Source organism: Lissotriton vulgaris, chromosome 9 (assembly GCF_964263255.1).
Source record: "Lissotriton vulgaris chromosome 9, aLisVul1.2, whole genome shotgun sequence".
Taxonomy (NCBI): Eukaryota; Metazoa; Chordata; class Amphibia; order Caudata; family Salamandridae; genus Lissotriton; species Lissotriton vulgaris.
Window position 1 is genome coordinate 1,023,811,581 of NC_141697.1, and position 25,049 is coordinate 1,023,836,629.

Sequence of the window (25,049 nt, forward strand, 5' to 3'; positions counted from 1 at the left end):
TTCGGCCCTCTTCTCCTGTGTGAACCGAGGGCAGGGTGCCAGGGATGCCCTACTTATCCCAGGAAAGTGCCCTAAGGGGATTACGCGGTCACTAGCCAATGAGCTACTGGGTACCCTCCTCTCTAGTAACGAAGTTCCTGTGATGTGTGGCATCTGGCTATCCCAGAGTGCCCCTTCAAGATGGCACGACCATTCCTTGGTTGTCTGGAGCAGGGTAGCCCACCTTAGAGGTGCGGCTACCAGTGGGCTTCACGCCCAGGGGAAAAACAGTTTGTGCACAGGTTTCTCCTTTCTTGGTTCTTTATCCTAATTTTTTACAGGAACAAAAGGCATCCTGCTCAGGGATTTTGTCACAAGTTGCCCATCAAAGGTGGCTTCACCTTTTAAAGCCATCCTTTTGGGCTAACACCCTGAGAGGCCATCCCGGAAGATGAGGTAACATCTCGCTCAGCATCAGTGGACTTTGCTCGAAAGGCCTGGGAGTCATTTACACATCTCCCCATGCGGTCGGAAACCTGTATGTGTGTCAGTAGTGCCTTTGTGAGGCAACTGGACTAGCTGGAGTGCTGAGTGGCAACTTTGTAAAAGTTGATTAAATGTAATAGTGACTTTAAATCGGGCCTGGACAGCAGGTCTGACTTAATGTCACAATTAATTTGATACTTTACTTAATTTTGTGAAGTGGTCCTATTCCAATGGAGCCACTAACCCTTAGTACTTTAGGGGAATGGTGGCTTTGCCATTCGGTGTAATGGCAAAGTTGAACTGCAGTGGTAGGCTGTAATCCATTTTCTCTCTGCCACTTGCAGTGTGGTACAAACAGTGCCGCAGCCCTGAGTGAACACACTCCATTCTTCGAGATCTATAGATAAATAAATACATGCCCGTGGCACCCTGGGTACCATATATTAGTGACTTATAAGTAAGTTGGTGTTTGACAATTAGGTATCACTAACTTAACATAACTTTGGTATAGAGTCAGAACACTGGCACCGAGGTCTGGTTAGCAGGCCTCTGTGCACTCAAGTCGAAAAACCAGCAGCATGAGTCCAAATGTGTGGATGTCAACATGCAAATAGAGGCGTTTCCTTACACAGATATAGTCCACATATGGTAGAATTTTAAGCATGCCTTGTAAACATGGTACAGCTAGCCTCTTCTCCGATGCCCCAGAATTCATCTTGCTAAGAGTTCTATAAATATCCTAAAGAGAATGGGGGAGAGGTGCCAGCCTTACTTAATCTTTCTCCCCACAACAAAATTATCCACATAATTCCCATTCAAAATCAGTTCCTTAGTAACAATTGAATACATGGAACAAATGAACCAGATCATCAAAGCCATTAAAACTCCCAGTTCACCCAGTGAAGTTATTTTTCATAACCTAAAATAACACAGTAAGGAAGGGTATATTGGAAACATTGTGAAGTGCAGAACTTCTAAAATGAGGTGAAGGTTGGAGGGTAGAAGGTGACCACACAACCACAAAACACCTGTTAAGATTCTACAAGCTATTCTTTTACTCTACCAAGTTTCATAGCAATAAAAAAACCTTACTGGCTGAGCTAGGTGAAAGATCTACCAGTCTAGTAAGCTTCTGGAACCTTTCCTGGTTTAACCGAAATAATCTGTTTATCCAGTAGAGATTATTCAGGAATTACTGATCCACTTGAGATAGTTAAAAGGGTGGTGAGCTTGAAAGCCAGGCTTTTCTCAAAAAGTGTGTTTACAGTTATTGGGAAGACAGTCTTCCTCAGTTGCTTTTCCAGATGGTGAAACTGTAATAATTTCATAAACTTAAACCCTGAATAGGAATTCAATCTTTGTTTTAAGTAAGAGCTCCCATACAGTTTCACGTTCATAGTTCACTTATATAAAGGTGTAAAATATAAATGTGTGAGATTTCATTAGGGTTTTTTATCTACTGTTCCAATTCAGGATCTTTGTTTATATTCACTATGGTTAGTTTCTCTCTGATAACACCCACACCATTAATCCGAGGGCAATAAGGTAAGCACCTGCCTATGAAATAAACTAGTTTTCACGCTCCATGTCGTTGCTAGCATTTTACTTTTCCATAACTCAGTTATTCTGTGATATTTGTGGTGGCCCAATCTGCTTGCTCTCCAAGGCCTCTTGCTCTTTAGACATCTGCATTTCTACTCCTGCTGCAATCAAAATTCCTCACACTAGAGATTTTAAATCTCCTCAGTCCACCTCTCAAATGACAGAAGCATAATTGTAATGCAAAAAGTCAATGATTTACTTATCGCATCTTTCTGTGCATATGGAAGGAATTATTTAATAAGAATCCAGACACTTCTCATTAAGAGCCCTACTGAGGCACATCCTATTGTGCCATCATTCTGACCTCCCTCCTTACCAGGTTTTATTGTTGAGTTTATTATATTTTCCTCTTTGGAAAGTCAGGAAGGAAGAAGTATTACAGGTGATTAAAAAAATGGCGACTGGGTTGATGCCTTTATTTAACGTGCTACTGCCCAATTCAAATTCAAGACCGCATGCATTTTAGGTCGGCCCTGGCAGAGCAGCTGCCTGTAACCTATTGTATTGTATTGTAATTGCATTTATATAGCTTTCACTACCCCTGACGAGGCGTCGAAGCGCTTTTTTGGCGAGTAGCACGCTACTCCAGGACCCATAGAGGATTAGTGTTGAATTAGTGTAGTGAAACATGCAAGTACATTTTAAGTGGTGGATAGGTTCGTCAGTTATTTCGATTTGGAATGATAGCAGAAGGATAGAGGAGGAAAAAAACGTTTGTATTTATATAGCGCTTGTTACCCCTGATGGGGTGTTGAAGCACGCTACTCCGGAAGCCCATAAAGGATTAGTGGTGAATTAGTATGGTGAAATATGGAAGTAATCTCAGTGGTGGGTATTAGTCAGGTATTTGGAGTGAGCAGGATAGCGGTGGGATAAAAAGGGAAGAAAGTTTTGCATTCATATAGCACTTGTTACCCCTGATTGGGTGTTGAAGCACGCCACTACAGAACCCATAAAGGATTAGTGGTGAATTAGTATAGTTGAATATGGAATTTGAGAAGTGAACATGTAAGTCTGTTAATTTTGATTGAAAAGGATAGTGGCGGGACAAAAGAGTGAAGGATTTTTTTTTTTTAGGTCTTAGCAGTAGGAGGAGACTTCTGGATGAGTAAAAAGGAGTTTTGGAGGGGAGGAGTCAGAGGGAAGAGTTTAGAAAGGTTTGTTTTGGGGATAGATATAGTAGAAAGAGGTGTCAGATGATACTAGGAGGGGTAGAGTAGGAGAGAGTCAAGAAAGGGTTATTTTGGTGATCAATAATTTCTCTCAAGGGGTTATGGACATATGAATATGCGATGTTATATCGCATGCGAACACAACGCGGTTGCCACAACGACAGCGTTGTTACAACGCAAACCACCACACTGCAAATCGCCTCCACGACTTGCTGCAGGGGGCGCGCCGGACCCAGGAATAGCACAACTCTCCATTCCAACTCCAGCATGTGCAATAGTAGGGTAGGTGTTGAAATAGTAAATAAACTACACCACTCCCCAGTCCAGCGCGCCACCCACTGCAAGTCGCATAAACGACCCGCCATGCAATGGTCCGCGCTAGAACAACTTGGTCACTGCAACAACCACGCTGCAACCGCATGCGCCGCAGCACATGCGACGCAAAGCTGTTTCCCTGGACATATTAGGCTTTACAGGCTACTCTCAAGCAGAAAAGCTGAGGTAGCCGCTCGAACAGTCTAACCAGATGACTGAAAAAGGCTGATGCATTATTGACAAACACACATGGGTTAGGAGGGAGTACAATGTAAAGGAAATGGTATCTTTTTCCTGTCACCTCTACCAGTTTTTGGGCATGGGATGAAGCTGGAGTAAAAGAAGAGTTCACTAGTGTTCCGCTTTTTAGGGACATAAATTTCCAGCTGGGCCAGGGTAGGGGCATTCCAGAGGTACAAAAAGATATGAGACATTCTCACTGATCATCAGATAACCAATATTAAAACAGAAGAAGCAAGAAAAAGGTCCCAATCAACAATCGGAGACATAAACGGGTATGAGACTGGATTCTTCACCCCTCTATCAAGGTAAAGGTCCACTCTTTTACTGACCCCATTCAAGAAGCTGCTAAAAGAAAAAAAAGTGGTACGATAATACCTACTTGATTTCCAGACTCTAGAAAAGCATACAAGAAGCATATTGGAAGACTAGATGGTACTTCCAGGTGGGTAGGAAAAAGGCACTCAGACTCACTCTAAAGGAACAGTGAGGAGATCTACTCAGAAAGGCTTCCAGCTACATCAAACATGCGCGTGGGACGGAAAATATACTTAAAGAGTTATGTTTATGTATAGATGGCCTCTCACCTCCGTCAGAAAACCCACAACATATGGAAAGATCCTAACTGTGCTGGGCAGGGTGAGAGGTAACAATACCACATATTCTGGAGGCATTGCCTTTACATACATTCATTTCTGGTAGCAGGCATGAGCTAGACGAAATAGAAGACCACGGAGATATGCTATTGCAGTCATTATAGGATAAATGCTTCAAGTTAGTCTGCACGGGCCAATGATTTGGTAGAAATAGGCCTCCAAGCAAAGCAGATGTTGCTAGCCAGGGAGCGATGCCAGGTCCCTTGGAATGGTAGTAAGAGGTCTGACATTTGCTGGGAATGGGGGAGGTGTTGCACACCCTGGAAGAGATTACCACATATTTTGGAAGGTGTACAAACAACCCAGCCCTGTACTACCTCTCATGGGTCCTGACGGACGACACCTGTCCCAAGAAATAGTGAGTTCTGAGAATGTTGACAGACAGGATGTATTGCAAATGGATGAGATGTCATTGTCTGAACTGTTGGATGTTTCCTGCTTTTAAATGACAGATAGGAATGTCTGCCATAGGCGTGTGAGGGGGCTGTATAATAGAGAACTTCGCAAACACATTCATTCTACCTCCTACGTAGTACGTGCCTTGCAGTGCCCGAGGGACTATTTTGCATTTCAAAAGTACATTGATTTACTAACTGAATTCTCTGTTTTGTAGCTGTATGCAGAAATTAATCAATTTTGCCTCTGGTAGTCTTTTTCATTTTTAATGCAGAAACCCCTAAATTCACGCCAGACCTATTGGCCTTATCAATGCTTATTTATCCTGTAAGAAAGTAGTTACCACTGTATTTCGTATTTTATTCTGCTCCGGCACATTTTGCAAGTACAGCGTTCTGGCTGTTGCGCTCTTCATATCATTTTCTCTTCCCTTGCAGAGTTTTAGCTAATCTTATATTTCTTTTACCGACTTTGAAACTTGCACACGTTTTCGTCCTCTCTCTCCGCTCTGCCTCAACCTCCTTCCTTCGCTCTCCTCTCTCTCCTTAGTAAAAATTCCCTGGTTTTTACCCGAGTGCATTTCCCTAAACAGGTACCATTTTCTGAAAACGACAAACACAGCTCGAGGCAGTTCGTGGTTTGTTTTCCTTTCAAGGAGTACAGAAGCAGAACCGGTTCTTTTGTTAATATCCCTTTGACGGCTGAACTGTACAGATATTCATTTTTTCAGTTGTAACAAAATCACAAAATACGTTTCATTCTGCTAGTATACAACGCCTAATTTGGTAACTAGCAGCCGGGGAAAGCGTTTAAAAGATTCATGGTATTTCAACTCCTCGAAAAACAAAAGCTGGTTTCAAGTTCTTGATATCTGATGCTGCCACAGATCTCCAAATGGGAGGCAAACGATGAAACCGGTTTAGCGACCTTGTAGACATTCTGTAATCTCGAAATTCTGATTGAGTTTGCATACACCAATGTTTTTATAATCTTTATTTAGATTGTTCTCTTATCTTGGCCCCAACTCATCTCTTCTATTTTCTCTGTATCTATCTTAATCCATACCTTCGGGTGTCCAGCTACTTCAATGTTCCATGGAAGAGAGACTTATTTTCTTCATTTCCTTTCTTTTTAAATAAAATTCCAGGCACTCTTATTCAAAAGCTGGTTGTTATAAACAAGAGATGGAGAAGTATTTGTTTTGTAAGTGTAAAACGATAAACTGTGCCTGGCCGTACCTGCTCGCACGCCTGCTACTTTATACGTCGTCATCGACTCCTGCAGAGGTATCGTTTATCGCTCTGCAGAACAAGGGCACATTTTTGACTTTACTCTGCACCTCCACAGTGAGGCTCTTCAGTTCTCATAACCACTTATTGCGGTGGCCCAAAACCTAGCTTTTGCTTTCTGTTTTTTTGGTTGTTTATGATTTCATTAAAGCGTTTGTATTTTCAGTATTTTTAGTGGCATTAGTGGAAAAAAAACCACCCCCAAAACAAGCTTTGTCATTTGTAGTAAGTTTGGCCAGAGTCCTGTCCATCGATGGGCCTAGATACGCGGGGCAGGGCCAAGGTCACAGGGGACAGGGCCACGGTCACAGGGGACAGGGCCAAGGTCGCAGGGCCCAGGTCACAGGGGCAGGGCCCAGGTCACAGGGGCAGGGCCCAGGTCACAGGGGCAGGGCCCAGGTCACAGGCGACAGGGCCAAGGTCACTGGCGACAGGGCCAAGGTCACTGGCGACAGGGCCAAGGTCACTGGCGACAGGGCCACGGTCACTGGCGACAGGGCCACGGTCACTGGCGACAGGGCCACGGTCACTGGCGACAGTGCCCAGGTCACTGGCGACAGGGCCCAGGTCACTGGCGACAGGGCCCAGGTCACAGGGGCAGGGCCCAGGTCACAGGGGCAGGGCCCAGGTCACCGGCCGCAGGGCCAAGGTCACTGGCGACAGCGCCAAGGTCACTGGCGACAGCGCCAAGGTCACTGGCGACAGCGCCAAGGTCACTGGCGACAGGGCCAAGGTCACTGGCGACAGGGCCAAGGTCACTGGCGACAGGGCCAAGGTCACTGGCGACCGAGCCAAGGTCACTGGCGACCGAGCCAAGGGCCAAGATCACAGGGGGAAGGGCCAAGATCAGATGGAGCAGAATCTGACTAAGTGGTCCCCAAGAGCTGGTGGAGCGGTTTTCACTGTGTATCTTAGTTTTCTGTGTAGCATCTTTTTCTTGTGTGCATTAAAGCACTTTTCTTTTATAAAAACATAGACTGGACATTAATCTGCTAAGCTGGCATTCCTGTGTGAACTGTATGCTGAGTGTCTAACCTACCTCGCCTCCTTGGGTGAGGGTTGAACTGCTTGGTCTCGCTACCCTCAGTGAGCCAAGTGCTGGAGTGGAGGAGTTGGTTACCAGTTTGGAGTCAAGTAGTACTGTGGCCCTAGGACACAGGTGTTAAACGACTCCATTTGATACAGTTGGATCTGGCACCCAGTAACCACTGACTTCCCCGTTTTCCCCAAGAAACTGGTCGTCACAGATGAATAGACCACTCCTGCCCCTCGCAGCAACTACTAACTATGTTAGCTGTAATGTTTTCAGGTCCCTTTTGAATGTCCGTACACTCTACTAAGACCTAAACTCCGTATTATACACATTTGACTTCTTACCATGTAAGAAATTGGTCTTGGTGTTAAGAGGTCATCTTGTATTACCCGTAACATTCATTCTTTTGCTCATTCTCCATTTCCCGGGAAGTTTGTGGTTGACTATGAAACACGTTAAAAACGAAAGGCAAATAACAAATCACATAGTATCTCAATCCTTGTGAGATGCATGAGATACTGCGGTTTACATTCAACTCATACATTTATTCATCCAACATAGCACTGAACTTTGAAGACTATAGCTTAAGACTGTACAACCGTGTTGTACATTGCAGACCATAATATCCTATTTATCTTGACTAATTCCTGTTTAAGCCTTTCCTTTTAAATAAACTATTATAACTCTGCATAGCTTATAAATCAGATTCGACAAGTGGAAAAAGCAAAAACTATGTTGATTATCATACTCCATAGCGATTACAAGTGTCTCATTACACTGTACAGTCTAACTTAGCATGTAAATGTTGACATGGTCTTCAGATGGGATATCAAGCAGTTAAAAACAAGCCTCATCTCAGACTGGGACGTAGCCCCATAACATTTCCTGGCTATCATGAAGGAAAGTTTCAGTTCAATTCAGGATGCGGATGTGAGGATTATGCTTATCTCTTCCTTTTATTTCTGCTCAGCAGCCGTAACAACACTTTAAATACAAAGGACTACATATCCCGCACCCTCAGCCACTCCATGACTGGTCTCAAAAGCTTGGTGAGGCACGAAGGCGCTTAAGACAGACCGAACAGCAAAAGGTGAACTTGTAAGTGTGGCCCTCCCACCAGGGTTGGATTGGGATTGAAAATCGGCCCGGGCAGGTTGAAAAAAAGTGGCCCACATTTGCATACTGCCTTGCAAAACACTACTTCAGCGAAATTATATTAAAAAAAGTGTGTGTGGGGGGGGGGGGAAGGGGGGTAAAAAAACTGCACAGATTAGTTTACAATTGATGAAACACCTGAAAACAAGTGAGGCCACTTTTGCCCAGGCCCCCTGCCTCACTCAGTATACATATATTAATGGGCGGGCCTAGGGAGAGAAAGGGACTGACACCTCTGCCATTGATAAGAGGGAGATAATGGACGCCCATTTACCTCCGGAAAGGCCACTTAGGCACCCACTGGGCCGCTGGCGGCATAGAACAATGTAGAACCACCAAAATCGGCCCCCAGGCTGCTCAAAAAAGCAACCCACAGCTCGAACTGGACACCGGCCCCTCGGGCATTGCCCGAGTGCCCTCGTTACCAATCCGAGGCTGCCTCCCACTGAAACTGTAGAAACAGTCTGTGGGGAGGAAATATCTAAACTGTCAAGTAGCTGTCCTTTAGATTGAGCCGTACCATCCAGTCTTCTGATAGTAAACCATCCCTGAGAAGGCGAATGCTTTTTATTTTGTAGTGGCAGTACACCACCCATTGGTTGAAATCTTGAAGATTGATCACTGGCCTGAACTTCTTGTCTTTCTTTTCGACTCGAAAGATATTGTTCAGGAACCCCTTGAGATGAAGGCTCAAACTAACGATGGCCCCTCTGCGTAGAAGTTTGTGCACCTCTGTTTACCACCTGCGTACACTCCTGTGAATAAACCAGAGGATGGGATCGTGACATTTGGTGCGGTGTCCTGTGGAACTCTATTTAAAAAAAGTCACAAATTGTAGTACCCATGTTATCTTGGGTAATAGATGCCTACTTGTGGCTAAACCATTGCAGTTCTCCCCTTACCTCTGGTAGGGAAAAGGGGTATTCCTTATCAGTGGATCCACTTGGTGCGTTGCTGGCTCAGAGGAAGTTACCCTTTCCGCCATTTCCCCTGCCACAGCCTCTCAAGGGATAGAACCCTCCAAACTTCCTCTGCTCTTGCCTCTGCATGGAACGCTAAATACTTTCTTAATAGATTGCTGGACCTTGTCTAGGGAGGGGAGAAAATGTTGACAAAATAGGACAGTTCTTTTAAAAACGGCTCTCCAAAAAGGCCCCTATTTGCCATGGCCCAGGCTCTGTGGTGGCCAAGTCTTGGTAATGCGCAATTCGCATGTCCAAAAAACACATAGGGCTCTTTGCGCCCCACCAGATAGAATCACATGGTCAATAATGTGGCCTGTCTCCCTGGCATCCTCTCCCATGTCCGATATTTTGGTGAGCGGCCCCAGGACGTCCAAGACCACCAGGAGAGGTCCAAATCCTTATTAGGGTCTTTGATGAATTTTGAGATAAACGTTGCCATTCCAGCATCATACTTTGAGGCACTTGCCACTTTATTTCACCAGGGATGGTTGGGGGCATAGGTTTCCTAATATGACTGGCCATGTAATGTGAGGTAAATGTGTTTTTTTCTTTTTTACAAAGTTTGCAGTTTGCAAGGGATTCTCTGTAACAGTACCTGGTGAGAGCCACACAAGTCACACCATCCTGGTAGAACAAGTGTTATTACCAATTGACTTTCTATGCATTTCTGCAAAAAAACATTTTGGAACATTCCTGCTAATTCACATGCTAGTATGGGTACCTACAAATTTGTACATGTACAAATAACCAATGTTCCCATTTTGGAAATATCCCGGATACCTATTTTTCACTCCTTTTATTTTACCAAATGAATTGCTGTATACCCGGTACACAATGAAAAAACATTGCAAGGCGCAGCTCAGTTATTGTCTCTGGGTACCTTGGGTTCTTGGTGAACGTACAAGTCCTATATATCGCCGCAACCAGAGGAGTCCAGCAAATGTAACAGTATAATGCTTTAAAAAAATATGCCATACTTTGAAGTTGTCACAGTTGAAAACTTAGGCACAAATGGCAGGTTTTTTAGAACTCATTTTCAATTTGTATTTATTCCAACTGTTACATTCTATAGGAAAATCTTGAAGGATCTACACAAATGACCTCTTGCTGAATTCAGAAATGTGTCTACTTTTCAGAAATGTATAGCTTTACGGGATCCATTATTGGTTTTACACCCATTTCTGCCACAAACTTGGCAGAGGTTGAAAGCACAAAAAAATAGGAAAAATAGGCTACGTCCCAATAAAATGCCAAAACTGTGTAGAGAAGTTTGGTTGTCTGACAAAAGTCTGCGTGTTCCTGAAAGCTGGGAAGATGGTGATTTTCGCACTGCAAACCCCCTCATTGATACCTTTTGCAGGGAAAAAACAAACACTTTCTTCTGCAGCACTTTTTTCCCATTTTTCCCCCAAAGAACAAAATTTAGCTGTATCTTGGTTAATATTTCGCCCTCCTCCAGGGGAATCCACGAACCCTGGGTGCCTTTAGAATCCTCAGGACGTTGGAAGAAAAGGACATTGCCACCCATGCAGAAGGATAATTTGTGAATGCTACTATTTCCGTGTCCTATGCCAAATTAAAATCCCCCTAGACCACCACACTCAAACAGGTCCCCTTTCACTTCTAGTAGCAGCCTCTATAGTATTCTAAGTAATAAGGATTATTATGCAGCATTAAAGGTTTAAGGACACTTCAAGGGCTGTGTGACCTGAACTCTGATATAATGCATCTCCTTGGTTCTTTTAACCCCTTAAGTGCTGCTGACGGCCAATGGTCGTCAGCAGCGCTACCTCCCCAGTGCTGCGCACGACCATTGAACGTCCATTCAGCACTAGTTCTAATGGACAGCGCAGCACTGGGGAGAAATGTTTACACGCAGCTAAGGTGTTAACATTTGTCCCTTCTCTGCATACGTGTTGCTTACAGAGGATTTCCACCACTGTTGTTTTTGAATCAGCAAATGCCCAAAACTGGTTGTGGGAGAGATTGTGGCACAAACGATACTGGTCATGTTGTAATAGATGGGTCTCCTAGAGCAGTGCTTCGCAAATGTTTTAAAATCCCAACCAACTTATTAGCATGACTGACTTTCGCGACCAACCTTGCTTAAATGGACATGAGGATAGTGATTTTGTAGTTTAACTAAAGCATTGTGTGGTAGCACACTGTCAGTTGCAGACCGCACATTTTATCTTGAAATGACCACTAAATTTGCACAGACATGCAGTTTTACTGATCAAACTATATTGCACACAAATTATAATGAACGGAAGGAAATCCGGTTTCAGTGAATATCAATCGCGCATCATCAAGTAAAAGTGTCTTGATTTGTTTTGATCCTATTAAAATCTTTGTGTCATCACACTTTAGAGTTTCTAAAAAAGTGTTTTATTTTTGCTTTCCAAACAGCTGAATATGGACAGATCATTTACAGGATTTTACATTTAGTTGTGTGTTACAGGAAATTATATTCTACAGCTTTCCTTTCACAATCTGTACCCCAGCAATATTGTCACATAATTCACTTTACATTTATTCCTCCCACTGCAAAGTGAGAGAAGTTTCTAAGCACCAAACCCAATGTTAAAACATAGGCAGCAATGTGTCAGAAGACATAGCCTGATACTTGACCCTTGTCTTTGAATCTCAACAAACATGGCAAGATAAATACAGATTTTAAAGGCATCTTTATGTATTGCTTGGACTTTCATGACCCACCCAATAATGTTTCTTCACAGTTTCGGAAACACGGTCCTAGAGAAATATGACGTCCGAGTCAATTTTTCAATTCAATTTCAATCTTTATTCGATCCAGTTAAAATTATCATAAAAGCACACATAAAATACATAATAAAATCAGCAAATAATTCATAGAAGACCCTATTACAACAAGATCATTTCACGTTCTAAAAGGTCTAAAACGATGTTACCGCATGACAGGTTCAGAACTCTTGGTGGTCCCCCTTTCTTTCTCATGCAGGCCCGTAAGAACGTAGCTACCGAAAAGCAAACCATGGGATCAGATAACGATTGTAAAAAATATAATGCACCCTGGCATTGATTAAAATTCCCTTGCTTTAAAATTAGGTTAAGGTAGTCGTTTCACTCTTTCTCATAGAGCCTGCAGAATAAAACTAGGTGCAGTTCAGTTTGTGGTGAGAGGTTATCACATGGACACACACTTAATTCTGAGTGGTTATGTTTTTTTCTGGATAACCTAACATCAAAGGAATCATGTTCATTCGGAACCTCAATAAAATAGATCTGTGTTGTGGCCTGGTAACATTTACTAAATAAGAATACCCTCCCTCTAACAATGGAGGGTTCTGGTGATATATACAGACTGCTTGTTTCTCTCTGTGATATTCCTTTCGCTTGTAATTCGCCATCAATAAAAACGTACTGGTGGCCTTTTGTTTTGAAACCTTTCTACAAACCACTGGGTCCTTAAACAACTCAGGGAGGCCACAAACCAGTGGGTCCTTAAACAACCCAGGGAGGCCAATCTCCTTCAGTACTGACTCCACATAGCCGAGCCACCTAGAAATTCTACGATTGTCCATCCTTAAGCAGTTCTGTATTATTGTTTGTGTCAGAGTCACTGTGTCCCTCCACCAAATTGAATGCCACAGGAGGATTGTGGCTAAATGTATTGAATCTGCAATATAGGGCAAACCCAATTCCGAATGTAAAATATAGTTTGAGGAAGAGAGATGGAGGCCAACCATGGATTTAAAAAAAATATTCTCAATGGTTTGCAATATAGTTGGTGCTACCACAACCCAAACACCAGCCCCATATGTTACTGCCGCCTTTACTTTGGCCTGGTGGATGTTTTTTATTGGTAGTAATGGTCTTGCGCCCAGTTTTTGGGCAAAGGATTTAGCGGCCGAGGTACTTCTCTCCATTACGTCTGACTCATGTTTCCTTGTGCAATGCCAAAATTGTTGCCTTTTGCTTGGAGAATTTACCCTTTCATATTAACACCATCGCTGCTAGAGAGATTTTCCTCCTGTGCTGCAGATCCATGATTTCCATTGTTCATGACAAGCTCAGCTCGTCATGAGCAGAGGAGCACTGTACTGCATGACGAGCTGAGCTCGTCCTGAGCATGCAAGGGGTTAAGCATTGAGAGCTTGAATGATTTGCCTGTAATGAAGCCCTTGTCTACCTGTATTGAAGATCTCCACTCGCTCCCTCACTCAGTTTCCCTACTCTGGTTGAGTCTCACCCACAATAACCAAATTGAACTAGAAGCCAACTGTGCCCGCTCCGATCTCTGGATTGCCATAGGTGCCCATATATTGGGGTAGGCAATTTATATCTCCAGCCAGAGATGTAAATCAACTCTGAGTTTGAGTTTTAAAGAAGCAAATTAACATTGTCAAATCTACAAGCGAGTTGGCCCAACCACCACCAGTCTGCCAAGACCCTGAACTTCCAGATCACAGTTATTGCGTCAATCCTAGCTGTTTCACTACTGAAGTGTCAGGAGTTTCCTGGTGCGCCACTCAACTCACACTCACTGACTTGCATCTCTTATTTAGCAGCCCTCATCGTCTTCACTTGTTATATTACTTTCTCTTTGTCTTCAGCCACACAACGGCTTTTCAGAATCGTCCATCATCCTTGTTTCTCGCTGTGTGCCAGATAACGACCAATATCATTTTGACAGGTGGAGTTATTACGTGCTTCTTTCACTTATTTCTCTTTTTTAGCCTTAAATTTTGGGGGCTTCTTTTAGGGATCAGACTCTTGTTTTCTTTTCCATGAGAACAATATGCTGAAGGGGTGGCCCCATTAGTAGGAAATTTGAGGCTCTTGGAGAAAGTCTGTAATCAGTCAAAGCCCCTCTAATACCACAAGGTGATTACCAAGAGGTTTTTAAATAGACAAGTTTCAAGTGCATAAATGTCTGTGAAACAAAAAGGTCAAGGTTAGATGAATATCAGTAAAGAATAGGCATAGATCATAAGAACATAGATAATTGCATTAGTTCCTTTTCAGTGTGTCTTTCTTTCCTCTATTACATTGGTCATACACAGAGCAAAAGAGAAGAAACACTATTTGAAAGAAGTGCAATCTGATAGAGAGTAACCACATGTCAAGATGCTGCCTCACAGTGGTGTAAGATATAATGGCAAAAGGGACTTATAAAAAAAACAAAAAAACAAGTGCAATGAAACTGGGATTTCTAAATCCTGTAGCTTGTAATGAAATGCACCCTGTGCCGAGGGCGGCTAATGAATCAAGATGAGCTGAGAAGGAGCAGGGCAAGAGGTTTGAAAGGAGTAACAGTGGGATTACCAACGGTACGACAACTCAATACTTATTAGGTCCCGCCTAGGCAGTGCGCATGCGCTGCTCTAGGAGAGGGCCTTTAGGAATCAGTCCCCACTTTTTAAGCACTCGTGCTTGTGACGGCATCTACCTTGCGGTAGCGAGTAGTGGCGCGGCCATGTGAATTACAAACAGATGGCACTGGCGCTCCGCTACTCGCTCCCGCAAGGTGGATGCCGCCACAAGCACGAGTGCTTGAAAAGTACAGACTGCTTGTCAGGCTGTGTTCTCCCACTCCCCAGCTGCGCGTGCCTTCCCTTGTTCGAATGTTGTTACTTGCTGCCACCTCCAGGGTCTGTATCCACTCTGGAGTCATGCTCCTTCTCCAGCCACGCCCACACGTCCATCGTGAGCTCTCCTACAATGGCTTCTCTTAGTAAACTCCGAGTCCCGCTTGCTTTAACTGAAGATGGGACATTTTTTTAAAACATTTTATATATGGGCGAGATCACGCCAAGTATTAGGTCCTAGGCTGGTGTGATGTTACTGTCGGCGCTCGTTCACTTGAGACAGTCTCTGCCTTCGTGCTGCTGCTTGAGCGGTCCCATTTCCTGCCAACGCCTTACACAAAGCTCACAAAGTTTGCAACGAAATAACTCCACCACCAAGTCCACATAAAACTTTCACTTGAATAAGCGGTTCTCGCTACAGAATACATCCTGCTGTGTGTGGGTTTTAGAAGGAACCAAATCTGCGTCAACTCACGGGGTTAGCTAACTCGAGAAAATATGCACCTTTGGGCTGTGGCTCTCCAGAAGGAAGAGTACTGACACTTCCCAGGAGCAAATAGGTACTCTAAATAATAAGTACCTGCACATTTATATTTCCATTCAAAGCCCTGGGTTTGAAGGTTTGCCAGTAAAACGCCTTTTAGTATATTGTCGTCCATCCAACCTTTTTTTTAATCGATATTGCACATTTAGAAAAATATTAGTGTCTTATGCTAACACTAATTACATCTTTCTCATTTCTTCCCCTTTTAGATATGTGCTTCGTTTCGTTGACCTCCTTTGAAATAATTGTCAGTGCAGACTGTCATGTTTATTTTTATTAGTCACAACCACTCTCTCACATCCATATGTTGACACTGGTAGTTATTTTTGTGCAATATGCCAGCAATTTCCTCATTGGTTACAGAAATACATCATTTAAGAAGAAGTAACCAGAAGTGGATTTGCTGTTCTGTCTCTTCGCGCACGCACACATCGGCGAGGATCGGAAAATTTGCAGGATGAAAGAGATAATGAGTGTGCAGATCATATCAGTGCTGATCGTGGAAACACGTCCCACCTAGGAACAAAAAGAGACAACACCCTTCCAACGCACACCCTACACCATGTAGTGTGTTACCAGTGTAGGCAAGTGCTCCAGTGTCCCATATTGGAGTAATAAGAGCTATATACATGACAGTATCGTGAATGGGAAATGAGGCTTATGAATCTACTTCCCATTTCCACCGGAAGAACAAACCATAAGGCCCCTTGAAGCAAGCTAGTGGTTCCTTTGACAGATGCTGAAGATGGAGGGAGTTGCTCAGGCTGACCCGGGTGTGAAGGGCTCGCTGCTCATACATTATGCTGGGGAGGAGATTCAGAAACTATTCCAGACCCTGATCAAAACAAGAGGGAGTGATGACTTTGATGTGGTGATGTGCAAACTTAACGCTTTGTAATGCATCAAGGTCAGTAAAAAAAGGGTGAATGCATGACTATTTCCCCATGCAAAGGCTAAGAGGAACATAAGCACTGGTACGGAAGTCATTACAGGTAAGAAGGAAGCTCTAATTGTAAATGGATGCTAATCCTCTGTCCTTCACCGGTTAATACTAAGAGAATCACAAATGGACCTGAATGCTACCCCGCCTATGTGAAATGCACAAACTGTCACATGCTCAAGCCTCCAAGATGGAAGTGGTTTGCCTTACATGCAGGGCTCGAGTCGGGGGTACACGCAGGTACACAGCGTCCCCCCAATCTTTTCACAGGATGGATGACGTCCACCCTGCCAAGAAGTTTGGCCCCATAGAATTATGCGGAACGTGTCCCGGTGGGACTCGTTCAGCAGCACCTGCACATTACCTGCTTTCCATTCCCAGCAGCAACATGCAGGCAGCGAGGGAGCCTTTTTTAGGTCTCGGCTATGCTCTAGGAGTTGACCTTTAGAAATCTGTCCGCTCTTTTCAAGCACTCGTACTTGTGGTGGCATCCACCTTGCGGGAGCGAGCAGCGGCGCGCAGGGGCCATCTGTTTGTAATTAGCAAGGCCACGCTTGTTTACATTTGCCTAAGATTTTCCTGCTTCTTTAAGTACAGCGTTACAGCAATCAAATGATGGACTGAATGCTGACAATGCAAACATTCTCCCCCAGTCAAAAGATCTGGGTTAAATCCATTGTTCTTTTGTCCACTACGCCACCACAGTTTGGATCCAGCCATATGCAAATCAGTCTTGACCCTGTGTCCCATGGGAACAGTCCAGACCGAACTGCCAGGCCAGGTCCTCCCTCGACCGGAAAAAAGCATCCTGGGACCGGTTTCAGAGTATGTCACCCTTCTTCAGCCTTTAATTACAGTGGCATGCAGGGGCCATCTGTTAGTTCATCACACAACACTCCTGACTTTCACTTTCTCCTCTGAACCTGTAGTGCTCGTTTCTGCTGTGTTCACGTGCATTTCTTGCTCTCTGTGCATTTCAGCATAATCATACCCTCACCATGGTCTTTACGTACAGTGGGCGGTTTCATTGCGTCATCGTAGGGGGGAGTTGCACAATATTTTTTTTATTTGTACGTAAGAAGCATTCACCTTCACTTACGGTTCATGCCTTGGTACATAAGACTCCGCTTCTAGAAGGCTACGTATGCCCGCTTTTCACTGACGCACTTCCATGGGTCCCCTTTGCAGCGGGGCACGGGAACCGGCCGACCGGCATGGTAAGACACTGTTTACCTCGGTGGTTCCCCGGCGCCAGTTAGGACATCGGTCTGTTTTTAGGCTCTGCTGTTTCTGCAAGCCCTCGCATGTTGGGGACTTCACAGAGTTACAGGACATTCTTGGCAGCCAATAACAATGCTGGTCCCTAGTTTGTGCACTGCCAGTATGCAGTAGAGTATGCAGCTCCTCCAACACTGACTGCTTCCCGCATTTGCTCTGTTAATAACAGCAGCCCTTCTCCCATCGCTCTCATTATCGGCATCAAGTCCACTGAATGTGTCGATAGAGTTGTTAGGGCTTTTGTAATTAGTTACAGACTATAGTTTGAGGGGTAATGCTCTTGTGTGGACCACAGGCTTGAAGGACTACAACTCACAAGTGTTCTCATAGCCAATGTCAAACCCTGGTTAACTTATTTATTTATGCGTTTTTATATAGCGCGAACGTTACCGGAAGGAGTCGGAGCTCTTTACAATAGAACCAGTTACATTACATAAGAACTTCGGAGTACATGAATTACATAAAATATACAAACAGATAAAGTCCAAATTCACATACGAGTGGTAGTAAGCACATACGTCTACTTCTTCTTGTATGAACTCAAGGGCACTTTTAAGAGAACCGGATGGACACATATTAATAGTTTTTTGGTAGCGCAGAAGGCATTGCTCACATCTGCAGAGCGATAAATAGGGTACATTCTGTTAGAGTGACATGAGAAGCCACAGCTGAACAGTCCTGTGTAGAGCAAACTACAATCCCCCAACAACCCATCTCACCGCTTGACCAACCTCATGTAACACTTGATGTGTTTGTGGACATACATGAAAACATTTGTTATCAACTTAAATATGCAGCCGTCGATAATTTTTTTCTCAATATTTACTGAAAAAAATGTGTGTGCAATTTTTGTGCTTCTGATTTCCTTCCCTCCCACTTCATCAAAAGAAATCCCTCCCCGGTCTTCAACTTAATGACCATTGGGACAATGCTGATGCCTTCCGGGCATGGCATGATGGCCACTTCAAAAGGCTTTGCCCCTTTCATTATTTCTACATGGCAAGGTGGCTGCTGCAGGCCCTCTCATCCTGTTGCACCAGTTAGTATATGTCCTTGGGAGCGAGCTGCTTCTCATGCACTTTTTGAATGGCAAAAATAGTAATTGTATAGCTATATAATCCCTGGCGGCACACCACCCAGGATTATATGCTGTATAGCTAAGCACTTATAAGGTCCCAAAGACGAGACCTATTGGCTATGCCAATGCTTGTTTTCGTGCATTTAGAATTTTTCTGTTGAATTATTAATCAAACAACGATATTGCAAATGTTTACTGTCCGTAATATCACTTGGTGTTTTATGCTGTGTATTTTTTGAGAAAATGACTTGTTGATGCAAAGAAACTCCTGATTGTCTCTTTCTATTTAATCGAGAAATGATCTGGATCATAATCAGGAGGGTTACCAGGGTAAAAGTTTGCACACATTGAAGGGTTAGCTAAGGAAACAGTAAAAAGGAGGAGGTGAGTGTTATGAGACAGTAAGAGAAGCAGAAGAAGAGAAATTGCAAAGAACAACATTTTGAGAAAGAAAGTTACCAAAGAAGAGTCTACCGTGCAGCAAGAGCTTGTGGGCAGGATAGAGTGGCACAGAGTTGAAGAAATCTATTAGAGATAGAGTGGGCAGGTGTAGTAGAAAAAAAGGGTGAACAGCGTTTTGTTCGCATGCTAAACAACAAATGCCATAACAACGCGGTCATTACAACGACCGCATTGTTATTTCGCATACCGTTACAACGCAAGTCGGGTAAACGACTTGCATTAGGGGAAAGGAGGTGTTGGATTTAAAATCCAACTCCTTTCCTAGTGTCCGCCCAGACTGGAGTTGGAATAGTGAATTATACTATTCCAAAATCCAGCGCCCCCTAAAAGCAAGTCGTTCTTCCGACTTGCGTTGTAACAGTATGCGAAATAACAACCCGTCGTTGTAACGACCGTGTTTTTATGGCATGCGTTGTAAAAGCATGCGAAAAAACGGCCTATATTCAAATAAAAAGTGTAGGAGACCAGGTTTTCTTGGTAGAAAGATCTGTTTTTAAAATTGGCAAAACTGCAATGTATTTTACTTCTGAAAAGGCATGTGTCTAGAAGGGTAACCTAAGGGTGGGGATCTAAGTGATAATCTCAATATCCGTCTCACAAATGTGTTTACCTCAATGCTTCTAGCATAGAACCAAAAATTTCTTCTATTGTACAACCACTTTTTTATCGGTCTGGCTTGGCAGCTTAGCCGTCAGATTCAAAATTATTTTTATTTTGACCGCAGTCTATAAGCATCAGCGCGATTACATACATAATTACCTTCTTAACCATTTCACATAAAAAATAATTAGGAGCTACTTCAATATACATACAAATTTACCAACGGATCAATTGATAAAAGGTCTCATACCATCCCCTAGTCCCGTGCATTTTATTTGGCAGCCCTTTTAGAGACTCCCCTATTGCAACTAAAAATCTCCCTATTACACATTCTACATTTATCAGTAGACTGATGGCTTGATCCAGGTTAATAATTCTATCGGTGCTAAAAACTGTCTTTAAAAACATTTTCCATTCACCTAAAAACCACAAACGTCTATTAAAATATGAAGCCCCCTTCATTTTACTTTCAGGCCCTCTGTTCTCATGCTGTTCCTTATGATGGCATGTAATTTCTGCTTGGGGATCAATTGCCCTTCCTTCCACCAATCTGGCGATAATGACAATTTAGCGCGAGTTTTCCTAGCATACATTTTACTTGAAGGGCCCAACACAGTTCACTTTATCTCTTTTTTTGCAATGGTAGTATATTTAAGAGTTAGCTTCCCCATACAATCTCTGCCAATAGTTTAGCGTAGTTGACATTCTACCCTTAAGGCCTGTATCATTGTTGACTGTGGGAGAGCCATGAGCAGTTTCATATATTTGCCTCCTCATGATTCCAGTCCAGTTTACCATCTAGGGATAGCACTTCCACCCCATACTGGAATTCTGGGTATAACATTGTATGAAAAGCCAGCAATATGGGGCGTAAGGACTGCAGTCCGTATTTCGGACTTAACTGTTTTAGGCCCCTGTTCAGGATAATGCTCCTATGTGATCTCTCCAATTTAATTGGGTATCAAACCACATACCCTGATAATTAAATTTGCCGACCACATCAACTTTATTCCAGCCTAGGTCCCATTAAAAGGCCCCCTTTCCAAGTTGACAGTAAGTATTTTCTTTAAGCTACAATCATGGAAGATAACCAATTTCCTTTGGATCCCCGACTGTCATATCCAATATCACCCAATTGTCAGCGTATATTAGACCAGAGAAATGGGTCCTGCCCATCTTTGAGCAGAAGTCACTGGCTTTGTGTAGTGTGTTCGGTAGGTCTTACAAGAAAAGAGAGAACAACAAAGGGGCCAGAACACAATCCTGTCGTTGGACATTCCTTATCTGGATTCTCTTTGATAAAGTCCCATAGGTATCCAAGGTCACTCGAGCCCACTTCTGGCTGTGCAGTTTTTGGATAAGCGAGAGCAACGCCATGTTGATGCCGCGACACCCTAGCATGCCTCCACATCACCTGCTGTTTCCGCATCTTCCAAATACACGTTAATTGGTCGTTGACTATGGTCTGGTCAGGTCACTCACGTCATGCTATTGGACTATTTTTTGTACCCGTCTAAATCATTTGAAATGCATGCAGGGCATGCATGAAGGACTATTTTACTCCGCATAAGTACACTGAATCATCACACCTTCAGTTCTAATAAATGGGACAGTCCATTGTTTTATGAAGCATGCGATGTTCACCCACTCCTTTGTTTGACAAATGGGCTTAAGGCTCACAAGATGCTTTAACACTGCTTTGGCAATCATTGGACAAAAAAAACATAAGCAGCTCCCTTGTATGACAGTGCCTGAAACTGTTATTGAATGAACTCTTTCAGAAAGGGTTGGACTGAAATAAAGCGTACGAAATGGTGAATTAATAAAACCTCCTCACAAGACCAAGTACCGTCTATAATCCAAATTGGCAAATTAGAAGTTCCTCATTGTAAGAGGGTTTGATGACCGATATTTATTTGTGGGCATCACCTTAGTACATTGTCTCTTCTGCCTGGATGAGGAGACTGGTTGGGCATGAAACATGCTTTAGGTTAGTTAGTTCGGACTGACTACTGTGGGTGCATAGCTAATGAGAAGGGGAAACAGCTGTGTGTCACGAGCTTGGTGTTTTATAAAAAATAACCACTTGAGCTGGAATAAAATAAGATTTGAACTTCAGTTCCTCTTTTTTAAAAAAAAAAATATTTTTATTAACAATGCTCATTTCATTTAACATGTCAGTCCATTGGTCACATTTCATTAGACAAATAAGGAGAATACAATACACAGGATAATCACGGCCAGTCATCAACAACACATCCATTACCCCAGATCACCCCCCATTCCCCTATATCTTTTTCAGGGCCCCCATATCAGTTCCTCTTTTTAAATAAAAATATTGGTATTTTGCCATTGATTCCAATTGTCTGCTTATTACCTTCATCACAGGGGCTTCCATTTATGACTTGAGAGTGGACAAACCACTCAGTGGACTCTAAGGAGATGCACACATTTGGCGTGTATTTGGTAATTTGTTAAGCTGGTTCCGCATTGTTCTCTTCTTCAGTTGTTTATTTATAAATGCTTTGTTCCGTCTTCTGAAGCTTCGCTGTCCTATGGTCCTCTATATAATTGAAGGCAAGTCCTGTGCTACGTATAACTTTCATTTGTTCCAGAATAGTGTAATGATAGTAGGAGGTTCTGTGCCCTGTGCTAATTTCTGCTGCAGGATGGTGTCGATATGTATTTTAACTCCTCAGCTGTCGGAGCCAAACGACCACTGATTTGCACTTAAGACCTCACACCAACCCAGCAGTAAAATACAGCAGGAAGTTAATTTACTGTTTCAAGCTAGAACCAAACTGATGATTGAATAAGATATGTTTAGGAAGTGTATATGAAATGTTGACATCTATTTACAAAACTCCAGGTGGGAAACATTTTACAGATAGTATGGACTATCACATTAATAAGGTCAAAAGTTCCCTTGCTGGGGATCCTGGGGAGCGAGCCGCGAATTTTTGTTTGCGAGGAATCTGGAATGGAATGGAATTAGTTTTTATAGAGCGCGATAGCTACCCTGAGGCGTCCTAGCGCTGTGGACTGAACGTGTGTGATTGAAGGATGAGAGCTAACTTTATTTACTGAATAGTAGGGTTTTTAATTTACATTTTTTAATTTGCAGAACTTTGCCATCAAAAGACGGGAGGATGAGACGGGGGGGGCTGGGGACCCTAGAGTCTTCACGTGGTGGCAAAATTCCTTAGGATTTAGCATCAAGGACAATATTGCCGCCTCTGGTTTAGCTGTTCTAAGATTTCTACTCACAGATATTGTTCAACAACCGTAGTCACCCCTTCGACCATATACAGCTGGACAAAATGTCAGAATATGGATCATAGACTCAGTGTCCAATGAATAGATTCTACATGGGCGTTTTCCCTATTGCATTTAAAATGTTCACAATCTGAAATGTATATTGAAGAAATTCATATTTGCTTGGCAGCTAACAAAAGCATATAGATACAATTGATCATCTAAGACAATATAGAGAAGCTTTATAAGCGTCTTTTAATCTGCTTAGTTTTACAAAAGTCATTCTCCAAGCCCTTCTGTTTTATGAGTACCTTCACTTCTCTTCTGAGTTACTCTGTTCTTAAGATGACATTTCCATGCATACCAGACATGCAATGCTCTGCAAGTAATGCTCCCAATATGGTGTGGTAGAGTAAGAATCCAGGTGATATGCAGAATTTTGTCAACAATGCCAAAGAACCATTTAGCTAAGTATTAATACCTGCACTGAAGCACAGTAAGTGTGCAAAATGTCACTACTCGATCTCAGAAGCCTAAATGTAAGAAGCTCCATTATTATTATATTTACCATTGAAGACCATAGCGCAGCGCAGCAGAACCTTGGAATGTACGACAGCTCGCTGGGAAAGGGACAGGCTAAAGGGTCGAGGTAACCATCTCATCGCTTGCTAAAAATACTACAACAATTAATAAATATTAAAGCAAGATGTGCCCGCCGAAGTGTTTGTTCCATAAAAATCATTGTACTGCATGCTATAAGATTGCCAATAATAGAATACGTATACACATACAACTTTATTCATATGATATATTACATATAATCTAATGAACATGTTCTTTTTCAGTGCAATTTTTGATTAGTAAATCCTTTACCTTTTTATAGAGCTTGACACATTAAAGTGATTGTGTATCTAGGTTGAACTTTCTGTCAATACGGGAAATGTATGGCAGAGTGCATCTTTGTTTCCAGTGATGGCCTGCTGAGTCTAATGGACATGTGTTGGAGTCCGGCTCTGCTGTCTTTCACCTCTGGGTGATTTTTTTCTTTTTTTTGGTCTGACCTAGAGACTTCAGTAAAGCATGAGCCTAGTGATAGAGCATTAATTAAAAAAAAAATACATCCGTAATTTCGCACAGATGTGATAACTCTACTGATATCAACCATTATCCTCTGCAATTGCAATTAAATACATGTCTCACTATTATTACAAGCTAATAACATTTAAACTACATACATCTAGCATTGGCATCGTTGTATTTTCGGTCCTTGTTTTTTTCACACCTTAATGGAATACCTATGTTTCTTATTTACAAATTCTGCTTCAATCACTTGTTTGTGATTCATAAATTGTGTGGACTGAAGTATGTGGTGGGAGATTACTTGCCTGGCTGACCCCTAATTAAATCTTATTTCTTTACAGGTGTTGCTGGCGATGATTGTGATGCGTACTTGGATTCTAGTGGTCAGTGGCACAACAAGCAGTACTGTACCTTCTCTTACTGTTGTGGAACTTGCAATAACCGATATTGCTGCATGAACCCATTCGATAAGCTGGACGATGATCAGTTCATGTGTTCCGTGAACACTGCAAGGTACGTGAGGATATATGAAAATCACAAACCTGTGTTAAGGGTGAAAACTACTTTCTAAGTTCCTTGTAATAAACATAGACCTAAAAAAACATAGAATGCAAAAACTTGGACTATACATGAAGAAATACCAGAGCATAAAAAACCCCTCCTTGAATGGACACCGGAAATAAGACACAGTGGTCCTGCCAACAGAGAGCAATTACTAATAAAGTAGATTTTTTTTCCTGCATATTAGCGGGTAGTCGAAATATCAAGTCTGCTTATATTGTTCCCATGTGCGTTACAGTAGAGGAGTTCACAAAGATCATTTTGTGACTAGTATTCAGAATACACTATCTTCATCCTGGACTTAAGCACATACAGAGATGAATAGAAGCAATCTTTTTTAGTATACAGAAGCTGAGCAGCCCTCGGATGCTAAAAGTTTCTGACATGAGTACA

At 42.8% G+C, this 25,049-nt stretch overlaps 1 protein-coding gene across 2 annotated transcripts in view; it reads left to right on the top strand.

The window, feature by feature from the left end:
* SHISA5 (shisa family member 5) overlaps positions 1-25,049 on the top strand; it is a 299,801-nt gene that overhangs the window by 57,359 nt on the left and 217,393 nt on the right. For both annotated transcript variants that reach the window (XM_086938925.1, XM_086938924.1), the window contains exon 2: positions 24,437-24,608. In XM_086938925.1, coding sequence (XP_086795051.1) covers positions 24,437-24,608 — 172 coding nt within the window. The remainder of the gene's footprint in view (positions 1-24,436; positions 24,609-25,049) is intronic.